Source organism: Lissotriton vulgaris, chromosome 7 (genome assembly GCF_964263255.1).
Source record: "Lissotriton vulgaris chromosome 7, aLisVul1.2, whole genome shotgun sequence".
Taxonomy (NCBI): Eukaryota; Metazoa; Chordata; class Amphibia; order Caudata; family Salamandridae; genus Lissotriton; species Lissotriton vulgaris.
The window spans coordinates 1,360,868,258-1,360,890,428 of NC_141695.1; the positions used below are offsets into that span (position 1 = coordinate 1,360,868,258).

Below are 22,171 nucleotides of genomic sequence, written 5' to 3' on the forward strand. Positions count from 1 at the left end.
GTACTGCTCTTTCTGGATCTGCGCTTGCTGGCGCGGAAAAAAGAAGAAATTACGTCAGCGCGCGAGGGCGGCATCTAAGTACTCCGAAAACTTCATCCCGGCGATCACGACGCAAACGATGGACGCGGAGCCGCAGACGACGCGCAGGGGTATTGCTACGCCAAACTTTCCGGATCCAGTCTGACGCCTGGGGATATTCTAAGGCAAGGAATCTAACACTAACCTGTTTCTTTCAGATTGTTGACATCATGGTGAGACACACAAAAAAAAGACTATGAACCCTTCTGCACCCAACTACTACATGGCGGGTTATGCAGAAAATGTGAATCTAGAAGAGATCTCAAGCTTCAAATTTTGCTCTACAAAATTCAGGCATGGGTATCTATATATGAACGCTTCAAAGTTGGAGAGATCTTGTCTAGCAATATATGAAAGCGGTCCAATGCAATTCTTTTGCATTTATTTACTATATATCTTGGAAAAAAGAATACAGAATTGATATAAACAAAGGATGCAAAAGAGATCTCCTTTAGATAGCCACTTCAAACACATAATTAGTACAGAGTGTGGTAAATGAGACCATACAAAAGATTCCAATAAGAAAAGAAACTAGTAAAGCAATACACAAATATATGGGACAAAGACACATATCACTATCATAACCACATGATTTGGGTACGAGTCCTGGAACAAAGAAGAGGTTTTTATGTTCTTAAGCTTTACATTGTAGAGCAAGGGGTTAAAATATATTAATTGACAGCTTCTTGAGAAATCAGACAAGTTTTTTTTTTTTGCAATAAAATTTTAATGACATTTATAAAAAAATGTGCTATTAGGTACCAAGTATTGAATCCACAAGATATTAACATATGTACAGAAACCAGGAGCCTTTCTTTTAAGAATGCATTCTCAACCGAGATACAGAGCTTTGCAAGCCTCTCCGAAAGGTAACAAGAAAATATATATATATATATATATGTATATATTTACACATTAGGATTCCACCTAACCTAACACTAGAAAACGTATGGGGAAGGAGGAAAGGGAAGAGGAGCTCAGCTTTCAAAGAAGGATCTTTATTGTAAATTTAATTTTGGTGATGGCATTCTGTCACCCTTCCATTCCACAAAGTCATTTTTGATACTGTTAAAAATGTATGTAAAAGGGGTTACCACATTACAACGGAAGGTTAGCAGCAGGATATGAAGTGCTATTTCACCATACTTATGTTTGCTTTTTTTTGTCTTGACAGAAGCAACCAGCTAACTCAGACACTTTATAATAGGTGGTTAAGAGACTTAAGAAGAATCAGCATAGTCTTGCCAAACGTCCTACAGGTACTGCATAATTCAGTGAGTACCCTTCTGCCAATCAAGATCTGTTTGTAACTAACTAGATTGTGTCATTTTATAAATCTCAAAGTCAGAGAAACCAAATGTTGCAGTAGACACAAAAACAGAGCAGACCGAGAAATGCTAGAAATGGCAGACTGTATTTTAAAGACTTTAGATCAATGCAATGCAAGCATTTCTAGGATGCCCTTGCATTACTTTTATACAGAACAGCCAAGGACATAAATAGCTGACTGAAAAGTTCTGTATCTTACAAATACCACCCACTGGTTTGTTGCGAAAAGAAGACCACTTGCATTTGGGGTGCTCTGAAAGGAGCAAAAAAGTAGAATATATTAAGTAGCCATGGAGGGCTAACTTCGGTTCAAGTTTTACTGCCTGAAGTATGCACACAGAACAAAATTTAACAGTGGTAGTTTCTCATGGCCTACATTATTTGAAATTAAACATCTATGTTCATTCTCAGGTAAAACAGTAAAGTGTTTATCCTTTAGCTGGGTGAGTGTTTCAGGTAAAATGTGGTATGTAACTTACAATTATTTTGGTCTGAGATGCACATTGTTTGTCCATGTCAAAGAACCCTTAGTAGAGAATGAACTTCTGCCAGAGTTTTAGATTTTTGGACGGTCAATGGTAGAATGTTGACCAATGGCCCAACGTGTGTGCCCCACTAACTAAAAATCAAAAAACCAAATCCAGAGCCAGTCACTGCTCAAACGTTAGACAATTTTCAATGAACAGAAGATACAAAATGGAAAAAGATTAAACAGACTCCATCTTTGAAAAACTGATTCCGTTACAGTACTTAAATGCACCAATCAATTTAGGGAGGAGGGTAGGGAGAATATGGATCCGGCATTTCAAACCTTCAGTTCAACAGCAGTAGAAAAACAATACAATTTATTTACATCTTCTAAGTATGAATGGAAACAAATATTTACATATTAATAATGTGTGTTTCTACAAGAAACGTCCTTTCAATGTACAATATTCACAAATTTCTTTTTGCTAAAGAAAAACTTTATTATGTCCTTTTTTTCCTGTCAGCTCAGTTACCCTGAATGGCATTTGAAGAATAAGAAAAAAAAAAACCTGCAGTCACAATGCACTTTTCATATTGCCTCCTCCTTTATGTTAATCTGTTGCGGTGAAATTAAGAAAATATTCTTCTGTCTTGATAAAAAATAAGCTCATGCAGATATAGACCTGGGAAGGGAATGGTTGTAGGAAATTAGATTTGTTTCATATACCCTATTTAAATGCTTTGTTCGCCTGCTGTCCATATATTTAAACCAAGCATTTTTTTTACCCTTTGGCTTAAAGCCAAGATTAAGTACTGCAAAGGGCACTTAGATAAACAGAAATTTGCTAAATGCAACTATCATGAAACCACACTTAACTCGAACTCTGAGGGGAGGAATTGAGACCGTAGACTCGAAATAGAAATATTAACACTGTTTTTTTTAACACAGAAGATGGTTTCTTTTATTGTTCTGAGGCTTCCAGCTCTTTCTGAAAAAGTATACAGCTCTTCCTAGTCTAAAAGTGGTTTTAAAATTAGAAATCAATTTTTCAAAGGCCAAAAAGTCATACTAGCCACAGCATGCGGCTTAGTTTTTTCATGACAATCAGTTGAGATTTGAGGTTTCATATAGGGTTCAGATTGGTTTTGATTTAGGTATTAGTAGTAAACCTTGTCTCAAACTTTGTTTCTATGCCAGATCCCCTTAAACCACACTGCACAGAGGACCTAGTAAAAAAGGATCAATGATTTGGACAAAGGACAAACAGAAAATAGAGTTCAAGAAGGAACAGTGTAAATTATAAGATTATTGCACTATCCAATGTCTATAATTGTCATTAAAGTACTACAGAACCAATGACGCATATAGTCTCTGTTAATCAGACTTCCCTCAAACCCTCGCACTCCGTTTGGACCACACAAATGTGGAAGCACTCCCTGTATCTAATACATATGATTGTCTGCTTCCCAGGTCCACTTACCTACGAAGCAGAATATAGCTTTATGTAGGGTTGGAGGGCAGCAAAGTCCTTGAGCCTTGGCTTTTGAAGTACAAACCAGAGATGACTGGTCCATCCTTACTTACACTAAAGGACTGATCCTTGTGGTAATTATAAACACAATGACAACTGTTTGCGGAGTTGCTCTAGGTATTAAAATTATAGGACATCCCATGTTAATATATAACATGAATATGCTTTTTCATTGGCAACATACACCAGAGACTGTCAAAACCACATTATTAAGATCCCTCCTAAGGCAAAGAAGAAGAACATCATGCTTTGTCGACTGGTTGAAAAAAGTAAAATCTCATCAACGTTAGGACATTACATAGGAAGTATGCTTAATGTATTAATTAGGCTCATAAAAGGGACCAATACAGGGAACACCAAGAGTGAGGGTCAAGGTCTGCAATTAGAGGACTGCATTTATGTAATTTTAGAAGGGGGGAATGAGGTGAAATGGCACGGGAGATCAGATACAAATGCAGTTTTTGCTTATTAATCTTTAGAGGGAACGTGCAATGAGGTGATACTTTACGTTTTCAGAAGCTACTAAGTCCCTTACTGGGAATCAAGACTTCTTCTTGTCCTATCTGGGCAGTCAGTTAAGAAATGACATCATCAACATGGCAGATAAATGATCCACATCAATTGAAAACACAGGCATTGGTCCACATTGTATTCTTTCACACCAACTGGATCATTTTAGAGTGCTGTTCACAAACTCAAAGTTTAACTTGAATTTTTCAGAGAATATATTTATTCTCTGGGGTGTTGGCTTGTCTTACAATCAGAACAGCCCCACGATTCACGGAAAACCCTGGAATTCAGGTCTTTCCAAATTAAGAGGAATGATCTATTTTGAAGGGAACATCACACTGACTGATCGAGTGGGCCAACAGTTGTGTGAATAAATCTAATTTTTGAGGAGATAAGCTTTGCTAAACAAAACACTGTTGAAAATTCCACAGGCAAGAATGTAGTTCCCTACCACAAGCCAATAAGATAAGCATATCTGCATATAACATGCCTGGATCCCAGACTAGACACACGCAATAGCCTAAAGGAAAGGCTGGAACTTTCAAGTCAGTTACAGTTTTCCTTATAGTTAAAGACTAAGACTTTGATCCCAACAAGCAGAAATGTGAAAATAGTAGCAGTGTTTGCTTTTTCTGTCACCTGATATCAGGTACATACGCATGTCAGCTTATATGCACACGGATTAAGCTCTAGGAGTTGTGTTAATATTTTTGGTTGTATTTCATACCCTAGACAGTAGCACCGCCTGTCTGTCTCGCTTGACCTTTGCCCCTCCATCAGGCCAGATACTTAGATTCGTCAGTGTTTAATGAAGACTCACCAAAACCACCACACAACAGGAATTGAGCACATTACTTTTCTTTTTCCAATAGACTTTCAGACTTTTTTGCTCCGTGTGAAAGAGAATATTGAAAAGTGCCAACAACATCTGAGTAGAGAAAAACACAGCAATGAAGCCCTAAAGCCATTCGATACAAAAGGTTTTTCGTAATGGAAGTGCCTACCGCTAGAGGCACAACATTTAGTAAACATTAACTTCTGGTTGAGATGCGACCGAAATAATTAACTTTCATAATCCAAGGCATGAAAATATGTCTAGCCGAAAGAATACGAAAGTGAAGTCCTTGGTTGCACTTCAAATTAACCACATTTTGAAGCTTGAGAAGGCCTGTGACGCATACTGCTGGTGCTGAAGCTTTTGTCCAGATGAAAAATCTGTCGGAGATGTTCTAACAAGTAAAACAGTAAAAATGGGATAACTCAAAGGGGCACCTGATCACAGCCTACTAGCTTTATTAGAGTATCCTGATAGCAACTAAAATGCAGCAATGTTTTCTTTGGCTACAATAAATGCATGTCAGTCTCAATCACCTCTCTACAGTTCTCTGCCATCCCTGTTTTTCTATTTTCAGCTCAACATTAACTCCAATCTTTTCCATTTACCTAATCAGTTCCTGGTCGCTAGGTTACCATGATTTTACTAAGTCATGGTTACCATAATTTTACTGAGTTATCCTTACTCTTTCTTTTAAGAAGAAGAAAAATAAAAGGTTGAAATCGGACTGCAGATACAGACGGAAGTGCAAGGAACTCTTAACCAGTCCATTAACGAATACAAAAGTGACAAAGCCCACACAAAAATGTCATATCTGCTTATTTCGCTTCAGCAGGTGCAGAAAAACATTAAACAGCCATGCAAATTCAAGGAATATATTGCTAATGAACAACGGTTAGAGGTTACTGACTAGCTGGGAAAAGTCCTTGTAAGAGACAAGAAATAAAGTGCATCTGGTATAGGGTGAGGATGGTAAACACACGAGGAAGAGTCATAGTGGACTAATCTTTCAGACATTACGGCGCATCAGTGAATTGGACTGCTAAAAAATGCTGGAGATATGTTATTGCATAAACTTGGGATTTTAGTTTGCAAACTCATTGTGAAGGACTTCTGCCTAATTTCCTGACACATTCTACTTCCACTGCCAGTCCAGTTAATGTGATGTTCTTAAAGTACACACCTCCTGGAGTCCCTAGGACTTATAGAGGAGGGCACACCCATACAGTGCCGTTACCTAAAGTAGAGGAAACAAGTTATTTTTGACTTGCTCCATGACAGTGTGTGAATACTAGGAACGTGAGACAGGTTACATATCTGGACTGGACAGACAAGAGAGAAATTGAAACACAAAGGGAAACATCCCTTCCCACCCATATCCCTGCAGTTTAGTGGTAGGGTGCATGTACAAAAGCTTTCCCTAAGTTTGAAGAAACATTAAAAAAACACAGCAAATGCAAAAGATTGCATTAAGGGAAGTTCCATGGTATAAAAGCTGGGAGGTTTCAGTGCAAAATAAAAAATAGTTTAAAAATAAGTTAAAATTTAAGAAATAAAAGAAATGCCATTGTTTCCTTCAGAATGGGGTGGGCTTATGCCACGTCAAAGCTTGGGTCCAACCCTCGATGTAGCTGACTGTGCCATTATTCAGAGGCAAACACCTGCTTCTCTCATCCCAAATAGGGTTCTGACCCACATGAGCCCATCTGCACCCGCACAAAGGTGTGGCATGATTCAGCAGCCCAAGCAGTCCAGACATCTCTTTGGCGCAGTAGCAGCAACCCAATCTTCGGTGATTGCCAGGCGTTTTTGGGCAAAGTCTTGGATATTAATTCAGCGTGCCTCTGCAGTTCTCAGTCCCACAAAGGCAGGGGATCTTGTTTTCCTCAATGGGGAATTTGTAATCGTAGGTGATCTCTTCATTGATGCCAATGGCCTGCTTGGAGTAGATGACAATCTTCTTCTGAGACTCTATGGTGATCACTTTGGCATAGCAATTAGGCTGTGGAGGGGGAAAACAAAGAATGAAGCTGGCAAGCATTTGTACAGATAATTATGTTACATGGGATTCTCTTTCCTGGAATGAGTACCCCAAAAACAAAACAAACTATTTATTATTAGATGACAGTGGGAGTCTTTTCATATAAAAGAGTAACTTACTGGCAATCCTACTTCTCCATTGTAGGACTCTTCGTTGATTTGAAACATCTCAATTGTACAGACCCTGATCTAAATTCTGGGACACCTTTTCAATGTAAACAAATTTGGTTTTAAAAAGAGCTTTATGTTAATACAGAGGAGCAAGTATTTAGCTTAAAAAATGCCTTTCCTGGTGGAGACCCTATCCAACTGCAGATACTTCACCTTTAAAATATCCTACAGGTGGGGGGCGTGGCCGAGACAGCGATGTGAGCGGACGCGTCTCGTGCGAGCTCCGTCGCCCCGCTGTGCAATCAGCTTGTTTTAGCGACGTCTGGGGGGGTTCTTCCATCTGGGGGCCCCCCGATTGCTGCGAGCCCTGCCAGCAACATCTCCCGGAGGCGAGTCCTGATCGTTGGGAATCCCGCTGCAGACGCCCGGAGCCCCGGGACCTCCGCGATCGGCCCCTGGCCGCCATCTTGCCGCGGGGTCTGCCGCTGAGTCCCCTGGCCCGGCTCTCCCAGAGCGGAGCCGATCACCGACGCTGGCGAGGTGCTGGTGACTCCCTGAGCCCTCACTGTGGCGAATCTCCCTCCGTGGTGCCGACTAGCTGCTTGGGCGCACCATCGAGGCTGCTGGCGCCGGGCTGCCCCCGGCGGAGGACGCTGTGACCGCCCGGGCGCTGCGATCAGGAGAGGCCCCGGCTTGGGCGGGAACGAGAGGCCGGACCCGGAGAAGACGCCGGAGGCTCTCCCCTCACGAGCCCCAGCTCCAGATCCTACATCCGCCGCGGGACACTCCTGGTGAGCTACGGCCTCCGCGCCGCCCCCTCCCCCTGTCTGTCCCTGGCGGGGTCCGGCAATAGGAGGGCCTTGCTTCAGCCCGGACCGCCATCTTGTCCCCCTGATCGGCTGCTCGTGGGGCTACGCCTGGAGGCGGGTGGCCAGTTCGCTCGCCCACGCGACCCCCTGCCCTCGAACACCCTGCTGCCCTAGCGAGCCTTGACGGGGGGCTGTGGGGCTGCCCGGGCACTGCCCTTGGGGAAGGCCCCGACTTTGGCGGGAACGAGAGGCCGAGTCTTGCCACAGCCATTGGAGGTTCTCAGCCTGCGGGACCCGGATCCTGGCCACCGCGGGACGACTACCGCTAACAGTCTTACACCACCCCCCCTGCCTGCACGCCGCCTTGCCTCCCCGGCAGAGCCATCTCACTCGCTCACGCAGCCTCCCTGCACACAGGACCCCCGCTGCCCTGGCGCGCCTCGCAGACTGACAACAGACCAGCCCTGCCTCATGCTTGTGGAGGCCCTATCACACCCCGCCATCTCCTGCCTTGCGATCTAGAGCCCCTGATCGTGGGCCCTGTGTGGCTGGATTGCTGGGGCACCTGTGGGACCTCCCTTGGACTCTCCACCACCGCTGACCGGGGGCTACACGCAACAGCTTGCCCTCCCCCCGCTATCCCTGGACGCCCTGAGTGGACCATGACCCGTGGCAAGGGGAACAAGCCGGACCCCCCAACGGCGACGACCAGAGGTGCATCAGTGGCTTCCATGTGGGGCAAAGCGGGCTCGCCGCCATCCTCCGGGGGCTCCTCAACATCAGGGGGGAAGCCTCTGCCGCCTGCCGACTCCCCCCCCAGTGACTCAGGCCTTCATGTCCTCCTTCATGGCTGACTTAAAGTCCGAAATTGGGTCCCTCAGGACGGAGGTCCACTCGTGCGTCAAAGAGCTGCGCAAGGAGGTCACCGACCTCGGCGACCGGGTTGACGGTCTGGAGAAAACGGTTGACTCCCGCACCGAAGACCTGGAGCAGATCTGGCAGAGGGTGGCGACCCTGGAAGAGCAGCATATCCAGCTCCAGATCAAGCAGGAGGACCTAGAAAACAGGGGGCGCCGCAACAACCTCCGCATACGGGGTGTGCCACTCGAAGAGGGGACTGATACCATGGCCTACGTGGCCCTACTCCTGCACGCTGTGTGGGGCGAGGAAGACGCCCCCCCACCGCGCCTCGATCGCGCACATCGAGTCTTTGGAGCGGGGGGCAAAGCGGGCCTCCTGCCCGACATCGTCACCAGGCTCCACTACTTCACGGAGAAGGAAGCCATACTAAAAGCGGCTAGAGACAACCCGGACCTGAGATATGGAGGTCACAAGATCCAGATCTTCCAGGACCTGGCCCCCACCACGCTCCACAGGAGGAAGGTCTTCCGCCCGATCACGGAGAGACTCCGGGCCCTCAACGTTTCCTATCAGTGGGGACACCCCTTTGCCCTCATCTTCAGGTGGGAGGGCAAACGAAGGGCCCTCCGGTCCTACCGAGAAGCGGCGCAACTGCTTGATATGCCGGAGTCCCCGGACCACAGCCCATCCCGCTCTCATCACCCGGAGAGGGCCCCTCCGCGCCCAGACTGGTCCACTGTGCGCAAACGTCGCCGGTCCCCCCCAGTGGATAGCCTCTCCGCCTCGCAGACCAAGCAAGACATTATCGCTCACATTCGCTCCCTCGAGGGCGACCGCGAGGAGCAGGCTTCCCAGCTTCTCGCCTCCGGCACTGAGGGAGGGGACCGTCCTTCAACTCCAGGAGACCACTGAACATGATTACTGAGACTCACGCTGCCCTAAGCCTGCATTCGTCCCCTGGGCACCTGGACCTGCCCTACCACGCCTTGGTGACCTGACCCTGCTGTTCTTGGGGATGGGGTCCCCCCCCTCTCTTGCGGGCCGCCTCCGCGGCTTCCCCCCCTATGGGGGTCAGGGGGAGCGGATGATGGACTTCGCCCCTTTCGGGCCCTGCTCCGCATCGCCGAGCTTCGGTGCCCCCTTGGCGCCTGGTCTGAACTTGGGGGCCTCCCGGCTCGAACTACCCCCGGACTTCCTTGTGACAGCGGGGTGGACGGGCTGCGAGACGACCGGATTTCATCTCACCCACCCAGATCTCCGCTCCCTCCCTTTGTCCCGTAGGAAGTGACATTCCTGTGTTCATCCGAACCCTCGGGTAGAGGATGTCCGGTACCTGGGACACTGTACAATGGCCCTGTTGGCCTGTTTTGGTTGTGTTTCTTCTTTACACCCTTTATCTTCCTTCTCTCTCTTTTCTTCCTACTTTCCCCTCGCGCTGCCCTTTCTTCCTGTTCTCTCCCCGCGCTTGCAGAGGGGTGACATGGTGGGACCTACGAGGGTTGGCACGCTGGGGGCGAGGTGAAACTGACGCTGCCCTGTCTGCGGGGGGGGGATGCTTCATGGGTACTTGTACAGCCCCGCCCCCCCTTAGTGCGATGACAGCGAACATCCCCGCGCCCCTGAAGGTCCTATCACTCAATGTCAAAGGGCTCAACTCCCCCAACAAACGGAATCAGATATGGCGCTATCTCCTGCATCACTCCCCTGACATTATCCTCCTCCAGGAGACGCACCTTCTGAAGGGGGATACCAGGCGCATGGCACACCCTAGATACCCCACACAGTTCTGGGCCTCCTCTGACACTAAGACGGCGGGGGTGGCAATCCTCTGCAGGGCAGGCTTCAGACGGGGACCCACGAAACCCTTCAAGAGTGCTGACGGGCGTTTCCTCCGAGCCACGGTGCAGATGGGTAGTGCAAAGTTCACCCTGGAATGTGTATATGCGCCCAACCAGTCGCAGGACAAATACCTCCAGGCGCTCCTGCGAGACCAGTTCCCACCAGGCGACCCTTGTGTGATCTTGGGCGGAGACTTTAATCTAGTGTGGGACCCGGAGTTAGACCGGGCGGGGGCCTCCTTTAATGGCACGGGGGCAATGTCTTCTGCCCTTAGAACGCAGCTTACGGACCTGGGACTTGTGGATGTGTGGCGCTACCACAACCCGGGAACCCGGGACTACTCCTTTTATTCACACTCCCATAGGACGTACTCCCGTCTTGACTATCTTTTCACCTCCCTTGAATTGGCCCGAGATTCCTTGACTGCCGCTATATCCGACATTTCCCTATCGGACCACGCACATGTGGAACTTTTGCTACAAGGTCCCCTGGCCCATGCCACTCGCGAGCGGAGGTGGGTACTCCCGCCGAGTATCCTTCGGGACCCGGAGGATGTTGCCAGCATCCGTGACGCCATAGACTCGTACTTCACCATTAACGATACCCCTGATTTGCCTTTCCATACGATCTGGGATGCCTTCAAGGCCACCATTAGGGGCCACATTACCTCCCTGGCGGTGGCGCGGAGGCGGGAGGCGTTTAAGCTAGAAACCGACCTGGCTAGTGAGATCAAACAAGCGGAGGCTCGGGACAGGGACTCCCCCTCGCAGGCGTCTAAGAGAACGCTCGCCAACCTCAGGGGGCAACTCTGCACGCTGCGCACCAACAAGGCAGAGCGCTCCCTGCTGGCGCTCAAACAACGCTACTACGAGGGCGGGGACAAAGTTGGACGCCTGCTGGCAGGCAGGCTGCGAGCGCGTGCAGCCAGGGCCCACATCGCCAACGTCAAGCGGCAGGATGGCACCTGCGCCACCTCTGAAAAAGCCAAGCAGGAAGCCTTCGTCACCTACTACTCCTCCCTATATGCTGAGGAGCCTACCTCTGCGGAGGCGCGGGAGGCCGTTCTTACGGATTTCGAGGGATCTCCGCTGTCCCCAGCATGTGCAGCTACACTAGAAGGTCCCCTGCAGGAGGAGGAAATAACGGAGGCCGTCAAGGACCTCCCCACTGGGAGAACCCCGGGACCAGACGGTCTGCCGTTGGCCTTCTACCGCTTATTCCTGACCCAGCTCCGCCCGCACCTGCTGCGGCTGTACGGTTCCTTCTCTGACACCACTGGCCCGTCCCCCGACATGGGCCTGGCGGAGATCGCCCTGATCCTCAAGCCTGGGAAAGACCCTGACCTGTGCTCCTCCTATCGCCCCATCGCCCTCCTGAATACCGATCTTAAGATCTACACCAAGATCCTGGCCAAACGGCTGGACCCGTACATGCCGGGATTAGTAAACCCGGACCAGGTGGGATTTATTCGGGATCGACAGGGGGCCGACAACGTGCGCAGGTTGGCACACTTAGTGGGGAAGGTACGGCATTGGGATATACCGGCCTGCCTCCTCTCGCTAGACGCGGAGAAGGCCTTCGACCGGGTCGACTGGACCTTCTTGCGAGCGGTCCTCCAGAAGCTCGGTCTTGGCCCTAACATGATCTCTAGGTGCATGGCCCCCTATCTCGGACCACAGGCCAGAATTCGGGTCAACGGCCAACTAACACCGCCGCTCTCGATTCACAGGGGCACGAGGCAGGGATGCCCGCTCTCGCCGCTCCTGTTCGCCCTAGCGGTGGAGCCATTGGCGGAGCTGATTAGGCGCACTCCTGACATTCACGGAATCCCCCACGGGGGACGTGCCAACAAAGTAGCGCTGTTCGCTGACGATCTGATCCTCACTCTTACGCGCCCTCGGGACTCCCTCCCGGCGGTGCATGACGCCCTCTCCCTATTTGAACGAGCGTCAGGCCTTAAAATTAACCACACCAAATCCTGGGCGCTTAACCTCACCATCCCTGAGGAGGAGGTCGACTTCCTGAAAGGGGTTACACCCTACCGTTGGGCGGAGAGCCACATCAAATACTTGGGTCTGGACCTAACGCCCCACCTGGACTCATGGTCCGCGCGGAACTGGGCATCTTGCCGCAAAGAAGTCCTGGCGGACCTGCGGAAATGGAAGCCCTTGATGATTTCCTGGCTAGGGAGGCTCAACGCGGTCAAGATGTCGGTCCTCCCCCGTATTCTATATGTTTTCCAGTGCTTACCCACCCCAATCCCGCTCCACTGCATTAAGAGTCTCCAACGTGACCTCACGTCCTTCATCTGGGGTGGTAAGCGACCCCGGTTTTCACAGAAAGTCCTCATGGAACCGAGGGACAGGGGCGGCCTCGCCTGCCCGAACCTTCTCCACTACTACTGGGCGGCGCACCTTCGCGTTCGTCATAGAATGGGGTGCGCGCGAGAGCGACAAGCACTGGTTCCACATGGACCGGGTGGTCACGGGGCGCACCATATGGGACCTGCCTAGGCTACCGCGCGTGGTGCGATCCAGGAGTGCATATATGGCGGTCCCGACGAAAACAGTCCTTGACGTCTGGGACAGGGTGGCGGTGTCCAAAGGCCTCACCACGTTCCCCTCTCCACACACCCCCATCGCTGGTAACCCGCACTTTCCCCCCGCAGCCCGGACCCGCGCTTTTGAAAGCTGGACACAAGGGGACTGCAGAGTTATAGGAGACCTCTTTCTTGGAGGGGCACCTAAATCATGGCCCGACTGCAGGGAGGAATTCGGTCTACCCTCGACCGCCGCCCTACAGTATGCCCAACTGCGTCATTGGACTATGGGAGATGACATGTACCGGGCTGCCACCAGGGCCTACACGCCATTCGAGAAACTGGGACGCTCCCTAGGGGGGCTGAAAAGGCTTATCTCCCAGATCTATAACATACTGCAGCACCCCACCGCTCCACCTGCGCACCCCTACCAGAGACAATGGCAGTCGGTGACCGGCGCCGATATAACGCCTTCTCAGTGGGCCAGGCTGTGGAACGACATCCCTAAAACCTACCGCAGCATTCCGCAGAGGGAAAACGCATACAAGATGCTTACGCAATGGTACTATACCCCCCTGAGACTCAGCAAAATGTTCCCTACTTCCTCGCCGCTGTGCTGGAGGTGTGGCACTGCGACTGGCGACTTCGTGCACATCTGGTGGTCATGCCCTACTCTAGCTGTCTTCTGGAAGGAGGTCCTCAGTCACATTAAGAGGGTGTTGGGTTTCCCCCTGCCTGAAGAGGTTTGCACGCTCCTGCTGGGCATTCGACCCCCTGCACTTAGGGCCCTCACGCGCAGCGACTGGATCCTCACACTTCACATGTTAGGCGCTGCCAAGCAACTCATTGCTTTGTACTGGAAGCGGGCTGAGGCGCCGCCGATAGCCTCCTGGTTTGTGCGCCTCTGGCAGGTCCTGACTATGGAGCTGCTCACGGCGCGAATACAAACGAGGGGCGTGCGCTTCAAGGCAGTGTGGGAACCCCTCGTGCGCCATCTGTGCTCCATCAGCTATGCACGCCACATGCCCCCCAGGCTTCGTGCCCTGCAGCTATTTGAGGACGCCCTCATCCCCGCTGACCCGAGCAGACTGGGTCCTTAACTGCTTCCCCCAGTGCAGGCACTGTTGCGCTCTACCACACCGCACACCAGCTTGCGTTTTTGCCCCCCGACCGGCGACTGATATCTTCCCCCCTGGCCCCTCTTCCTCTCGCCTCTGCTCAATCTTCCTCCGACTTTTTCTTCCTTCCTACTTGCCACTCTGGCTTCCGCCCCCCCTACGGGGCAGTTCGGGCCCGTTGGGCCTTTGGAAAACATGACACTACAGTTCTTACTTCCATGCGCGCCTCCCCCGCACAACGATGCAGCACCCGCACATGGCCGCCTCTTGCTATCACTACCCCTAAGCCACGCGGCCGGCCCCTTCTGGGGGTTGTAGGCAGGGCGCTATGTTAATGCTCCAACCCCCCTCTGGTTGCTCACGCCTTCAAGTTCTTCTATGCGCGGCCGGCCCCGACACGGGGTTGTAGGCTTATCGCTGTGTTCACAATAAAAACAGATTTGAACAAAATATCCTACAGGTGCCAGACTGGATCTGGAGAATTTTTCGGAAAAGCTCCTGCACACCAGTAGATAGCATGGGTGGTTCTGCACTAACTCCATTCAGCCCAGAAGTGACAGAGCGGAGCTTTATGTAAGCGCCACCTCTGCATGTTCATGTCAGTTTCTTATCTGTTTCCGTTCCATTAGACGCGCAAGTCAAAATAAATTGATGGGGAAAGTGTGCTGATCTCTAATAAGGTATCTATTTAGATGTTAAATAGAGGCCACTTAACAGAAAAGGAAAGGAGGAGGGCAGCGAGGAATGAGCAGCAAGACACTGCATTTACAAAAAAATGTGTTACCAATGGTAAGTAACTTGGTCTTCTGATGGATATGTCTAACTGCAGATTCCTCACTTTTAGAATAAATAATTACAATGTACCTCCCAAAGGTGGAGGGGTGGTGGAGTGGATTCAAATCTAAAAAACATGGTGAACCCAGTTGATGAAGTGTCCTTGTCGCTGGACCTGGATGTCAAAGCAGGTAGTGCTTTGTGGAAATAACGTCCAACACCTCAGTCGCAAACTGGCAGGTTACAAGGACTGACACCCCTCACGCGAACACAGAAGTAGCACTTGTGGCCTTGGTGGAGTGGGCTCTCAGACAATCGGACGGGTGTTTGTGGCCAGTGCCTTGCAGACCTTTTTGCAGAGGACTATCAATCTCGATAGCGTCCTCTACGGTACTGCTTTCCATTTTCTAGCTTAAGAAAACCCCATCAAGAGCGGATTGATTATTCCATGGGTCTTGGTACAACCAATGAACAAGTTACTTACCTTCGGTAACGATATATCTGGAAGAATCAGTAGTTAGTATTAGATTCCTTACCTTAGAATATCCCCAGGCGTCAGACTGGATCCGGAAACTTTTGCGTAGCAGTACCCCTGCGCGTCGGTAGGCGTCATCTGCGGCTCCGCGTCCGTCGTCGATTGCGCCGGGATGACGTCGCCGGAGTACTTAGACGCCACCCTCGCGTGCTGACGTCAGTTCTTATACTCAGCTTTTCCGCGCCAGAAACGCAGAGCCATGATAAAAACCAACACTGGTGCCATGAAACTAGGGCCCTGAAAGGGGAAGACCTTAACCCTACGAATCGGTTCGCAGAACGGGGAGGATGGGTGGGGTGGAAAGGAATCTAATACTAACTACTGTTTCTTCCAGATATATCGTTACCGAAGGTAAGTAACTTGTTCATCTGAAAGAAACGGGTTAGTATTAGATTCCTTACCTTAGAATAGATACCCCAGCAATACCAACCCCGGTGGTGGGTCTGCGAACCAATAATCACACCAGAAAGTCCTGGAGGACGGAACGGCCAAAGAAGCCATCCCTCCGGACTTGACTGTCCAGGCAGTAGTGTCTTGCAAACGTGTGCATCGAGGCCCACGTAGCTGCCTGACAAATGTCTTGCAAGGGGACTCCCCGGCCCAGGGCAGTAGTAGCCGCCGTGGCCTGAGTGGAATGGGCACGCAGCCCAACAGGAGGTTCCTTCTAAGCCAAGGAGTAGCATGCCTTGATACACAACACGACCCACCGAGAGACGGTCCGCTTGTGTACCGCCCATCCCTTCTTAGCTCCCACGTAACCAACAAAGAGTTGGTCATCCACCCGGAACTGTCGTGTGCGATCCAGATAAAACGAGAGCGCACGTTTTGGGTCCAGACGGTGGAGCCGCTCTTTCTCCTTTGAGGGATGCGGAGGCGGAAAGAAGGAGGGCAAGGTGATGGACTGCCCGATGTGGAAGGCTGTGACAACCTTGGGCAGGAAAGAGGGTCTTGTCCGCAACACAACCTTGTCCGGATGGACAGAAAGGAAAGGAGGTTTGGAAGAAAGAACCTGGATCGCACTCACTCTCCTGGCAGAGGTGATGGCGACCAGGAAAGCAGTCTTCTGAGTAAGAAGGCAAAGAGGACAGTTATGAAGTGGCTCAAAGGGAGCGCACATCAGATAGGTAAGAACAAGGTTCAAGTCCCACTGAGGCATCACAAATGTAACAGGGGGGGAACGTGTGTGATGCCCTTCAAAAACCTATTTACAATTGGGGACTTGAACAAAGATGGCTGATCAGGTAGCCTTAAAAAGGCTGAAAGGGCAGAAAGGTAGCCCATGAGAGTGCCCAGAGCAGAGCCCTGCTGGGCAAGAGAAAGAAGGAAGAGAAGAACCTCAGAAAGCGGGGCAGAGAGAGGATCCACAGCCTTTGCTGTGCACGATGCCACAAATCTGCTCCACCTGCAGGCGTATACCGACTTTGTGGAGGGACGCCTGGCTGCCAGAATCACAGTACAGACTTCAGGAGGATATTCAAATGGCATCAACTGTCGCCGCTCAATCTCCAAGCATGTAGGTGGGGACTGGACAGGTTCGGGTGGAGGACCGCCCCCTGCTGCTGCGACAGAAGGTCCTCCTGAAGAGGCAGACAAACCGGGGGACCGACAGACATACTGAGTAGCTCGGGATACGAGTACCTTTGTGCCCAGTCCGGAGCCACAAGGATAACTTGGACCAGGTCGCGCTTGATCTTCTTCAGAATTCTGGGCAGAAGTGGTATAGGCAGAAAGGCGTACAACAGACCGCAACTCCACTCGCGATGAAAAGCGTCTCCGAGCGAGTGCCGCCTTGGAAATTCCAACGCGCAGAACTGATGACATTGCGCGTTCTCTTCTGTGGCGAATAGATCTAACCAAGGCTCTCCCCACTGCAGAAAGAGGCCTTGCGCCACATCAGAGTTCAGACGCCATTCGTGATCCTTCATGCACCGCCGGCTGAGTTGGTCTGCCCTGGCGTTCAGAGAACCTGCCAGGCGTTGAACCACCAGGGTCACACCCTGATGTTCCAGCCACTGCCAGAGGCGCAGAGCCTCCTGGCAGAGGGTCCACGACCCCACCCCACCCTGTTTGTTTGAGTACCACATGGCAGTGGTGTTGTCCGTGAACACCTGCACTAGGCTCCCCCGGACAGAGGGGAGGAATGCCTTCAGAGCAAGACAAATCACCCTCAGCTCCAGAAGGTTGATATGGAGCCGGGACTCCGCCGGAGACCAGAGGCCTCTGATCTCCGCCTCTCCCATGTGGCCTCCCCAACCTAGGAGGGACGCGTCCGTCACAACTACGTGCCCCCGTTGTGGTAAGGAGAGGGACCTGCCGCTGACCCAATCGCGGTCCGTGAGCCACCACTGCAGCTCTCTCGCAGTGCCCTCTGAGATCAGGACATGGTCGGACAGGTTGCCCTGATGCTGGGCCCACTAAAACTTCAGGTCCCACTGCAGAGCCCGCATCCGCCACCGGGCGTGATGCACCAGAAGGATGCAGGAGGCCATCAGCCCCCAGAAGCCACAGCGTCAACCTGACCGAGACCCGGGATAAAGGCTGAAAGATTTGAATCAGAGCCTGAATATCCCGAAACCGTTGTTCGGGAGGATGAATCCGAAACTGCACAGAGTCAAGAACCGCTCCGATGGAGAGGAGCTTCTGAGAGGGGCACAGGTGTGACTTCGGCACATTGATGGAAAACCCCAGCTGGTGCAAGAGGTCTGCCGTTGTCTGGAGGTGGCTGACGACTGACTGGGGCGAGCCCGCCTTCAACAACCAGTCGTCTAGGTAGGGGAAGACTGAAACCCCTAACCTGCGCAGATGAGCTGCGACCACCGCCACCACTTTCGTGAACATCCGTGGGGCGCTGGTAAGGCCAAAGGGGAGCACGGTGAACTGAAAGTGCTCGAGGCCTACCGTGAACCGCAGGTAACGCCGGTGGGCCGGCAGGACGGGGATGTGAAAGTAAGCGTCCTGCAAGTCCAACCCCACCATCCAGTCTTGCGGGTCTAGGGCAGCCAAGACCCCGGAGGAAGCCGTTGACGTTCCGTAGGTCCAAGATAGGGCACCCTTTGCCCTTCTTGGGTACCAGAAAGTAGTGGGAGTAACAACCACACCCTACTTCTGGCCCAGGAACGCGCTCGATGGCTCCCTTGGCCAAGAGGGCCGTAACCTCCTCTTGCAGAAGTGGCAAGTGGTCCCCCGACATGCGGTGGTACTGTAAATGTAAATGTACAGGAATTTATATGTACAGGAATTTATATAGCGCAAATCACCGAGCGGTTTCTAAGCGCTTGCTTAGGGAACCCGTCCTGGTATTCCCCTGTGAGATAACCCCGGCAGGGTATCCGCAAGGTGAAAGCCAGGCATCCCGCCGCGAGGGGCCGTTGTGGAGATTAAGCAAGCTATTGCCCAGAGTCGCAGAGTGAACCCGTGAATTGAGTAGGCACCAGAGCGAGAATTGTCGAGTCCATGGACATTTTAGGACTCAAGACCCTGCCAAGCCGGGAATTGAACCCTGGTCCCGGGCTGACCTCTGCTTCCAGGTCTGCCTCCTCTAACCAGTGAGCCACACTTCTCCACTGCGGTGGCATGGCTGGAGGGGTCGCCTCGAAGGGGAGGGAGTAACCCCATCGGACGTTTTGCAGCACGCACCTGTCCGATGTGACGGTGCGCCAGTGGAAGAGGTGATGGCGGACCCTGCCCCCCACTGGCGTCACATGGGCCTGAAAACTCGGTCTAGGAAGGTTTTGAGGCGGATGCTGCAGGAGCGGGTGCGGACTGGCCTCGCCGTTGTCCCCGACCGCCTCCCCGGCGGTTTCCAAGGCCACCACCACGCTGAAGATTCTGTTGAGGCGGCGTGTGGCTGGCGGCATGTGTGGGGGCGCCCCTTCCTTGGCCACGAAAGTAGCGAAAGGCACCCGACTACTGGCGCGGGGCTGAGAGGCCCAAAGACTTGGCCGTAGCCCTGGAGTCTTTAAAGCGCTCATGCGCATGGTCTGCCTGGTCGCCAAACAGGCGACGGCCATCAAACGGCATGTCCAGAAGAGTAGCCTGGACATCGGCCGAAAAATTGGCGCACCATAACCAGGCGTGGCGTCGAACCGCCACTGTCGTAGCCATCGCTCTGCCCAGTGGTATCCAGTCCGCACCGGATAGAGTACCGTGCCGCATCTCGACCCTCCACTAGGGCTTGGGCGAGTTTAGCCCTGACCTCCTCAGGGCATTGTGGCAGCACGTCCGCAACCGTGTCCCACAGGGTGTGGGTGTAGCGGCCCAAGAGGCATGCGGTGTTGACTGACCGCAGTCCCAGACTAAGGGACGAGAACACTTTCTTGCCAAACTGTTCAAACCTCTTGGATTCCCTGTCGGGAGGAGCCGACGGGAACGCTGTCTGGGAGTTAGAGGCCTGGATATCCAGGCTCTCGGTGGTGGGGTGGGTCGACAGGAAGCTTGGGTCACCCGGAGCCGGGCGGTAGCGTCTGGCCACGTTCCTGTTCACAGGCTGTCCTGAGGCGGGCTTGGACAAGGTGCCCAACAGAACGTCAGAAAAGGCCTCATTGAACCGCAGCAGAGGCTCGACCGAGCTTGACTGCGGTTTGAGGACCTCGGTGAGGAGATTAGTCCTCACGGCCGCTGAGGGGAGCCTAAGGTTTAAGGCCTTAGCCGCCCGGATCAGCACTACGCTATAGGCTGCCCCCTCCTCCGTAGCCACGGTAGGAGGGGAGACAAAACCAGTGTCTGGAGAGAGGTCCAGGCCGCTGGCCTCCCCAAGCTCCACTGTCCAATCCGCTTGGTCCTGACACTCCTGTGTCAGAGGGTCCTCAGACCCCTCCCAGTCCTCTTCGTCACTCAATTCCTGGTAGCCAGGATCAACAATCGGGGCCCGTTTGTGGAACTGGAATGTACCTAGAGCTGTCTCATACGGCTCCCAACGGGGCCGTGTCGACGGCTGAACGGGAGCGACAGAAGGACTGGGGCCGGCGTCGACCGAAGTCGGCGCCGGTGGTGACACCCTCGGGGACGGCGCCGGTGAGGTCGTAAGGTCGGATCCGGTCGGGGCCTGCGGTGCCGGAGCACCCGACCCGCTAGGCCCCGGAGCCGGGCCCACTGGGCCCGAAGGCGCCGTGGGGCCCGGTGGAGAAGAGAGCGACCTCATGGCAATGAGGTACTGCTCGATCTCCTACCGCGTCGCATCTTGCTCAGGGACCCAAAGGTATGGGGCAGGATGCGGCGCCAGCGACTTCGGCAGAGCCGCGTGGGTGGTGCCACCCAAAACCCCGGCCGCGTCTGGCGAGCGTCGGGGGCGGTCGGAGGAGCGATGACGCCGCTCCGACCTCTCATGCCTCTTACCTGAGGAGGAACCAGAAGACCGATGCCGACTTCCGGAGCTGCGAGGGCTCCGACCCCAAGACCGGTCCCTCGAACTCCCGTGGGACCGGGACCTCAAATGGCGCGGGGCCGACTGCCGGAGCTCGTACCGCTTGCGGGACCGCTCCCGCCTAGCCTTCGACGTCAGGGCTCGACAGTCGGAACAGGATCAGTCGTCGTGGTCGAGGCCTAGGCATTGCAGACACCGGCGAAGGGGGTCGGTATTCGACATCAGTCGACTACACTTCGAGCAGGGTTTGAACCCGGGCATCCCTACCGGCACCTGAAGAGTCGAGAACGACTTGAAGAGGATCAAAAATGATCAAAAAGTTTTAGTCAAAAAGTGACTAAGGGGTAGAGCTTCTCCGGATCTGCGCTAGCTGGGGCGGAAAAAAGAAGAACTGACGTCAGCGCGCATGGGTGCTAAGTACTCCGACGACGTCATTCTGGCGCACACGACGGACGCGGAGCCAGAGACGACGCCTAACGACGCGCAGGGGTATTGCTACGCAAAAATTTCCGGATCCAGTCCAACGCCTGGGGATATTCTAAGGTAAGGATTCTAATGCTAACCTGTTTCTTTCAGATAGCATGGACTCGGAGGCTTTAGAGGCGGATGCTGCGGGGGGAAGGTGTAGACCGGCCTCGCTGTTGTCCCCGACCGCCGCCACGGCGGTTTCCACGGCCGCCACCGCGTTGGATGTTAGTCTGCAGTGCGTGGCTGGCAGCACGTGTGGGAGCGCCCCTTCCTTGGCCACGAAAGGAGCGAAAGCCACCAGTTTGCTGGCGCGGGGCCGAGAGGCCCAAGGACTTGGCCGTAGCCCTAGAGTCCTTAAAGCGCTCGGCGCCGAAAAGGCGATGGCCATCGAACGGCATGTCCATAAGAGTGTTCTGGACATCGGCCGAAAAGTTGGCGGACCTCAACCAGGCGTGGCGACAAATCGCCACCGTCTTTGCCATCGCTCTGCCCAGTGAGTCAGTGGTATCCAGCCCACAACAGATAGAAAACCGTGCTGCATCTCGACCCTCCGCAAGGGCTTGGGTGAGTTTAGTCCTGACCTACGCTGGACATTCTGGCAGCACGTCCGCAACCGTGTCCCACAGAGAGTGGGTGTAGCGGCCCAAGAGGCACGTGGTGTTGACTGACCGCAGTCCCAAACTCAGGGAGGAGAATACTTTCTTACCGTATTGCTCGTACCTCTTGGATTCCAGATCGGGCGGGGCCGTCGGGAATGCGTTCTGGGAGTTGGAGGCCTGAATGACCAGGCTCTCGGGGGTGGGGTGGGTGGACAGGAAGCAAGGGTCACCCGGAACCGGGCGGTGGCGTCTGGCCACGTTCCTATCTACAGGCTGACCTGTAGCTGGCTTGGACCAAGTGCCCAAAAGAACGTCTGACAAGGCCTCATTAAACGGCAGCAGAGGCTCAGCCGAGCTTGACTGC

The 22,171-nt window shown here is 52.7% G+C and overlaps 1 protein-coding gene across 1 annotated transcript in view; it reads right to left on the reverse strand.

Annotated features, from left to right (window-relative positions):
* Nucleotides 1–6,438: 6,438 nt before the first annotated feature.
* SETD1A (SET domain containing 1A, histone lysine methyltransferase) overlaps nt 6,439–22,171 on the reverse strand; it is a 960,878-nt gene continuing 945,145 nt past the window's right edge. The window contains exon 20 of the mRNA XM_086932054.1: nt 6,439–6,754. Within this exon, the coding sequence (XP_086788180.1) occupies nt 6,581–6,754 (174 nt within the window). The 3' untranslated portion in view covers nt 6,439–6,580. The remainder of the gene's footprint in view (nt 6,755–22,171) is intronic.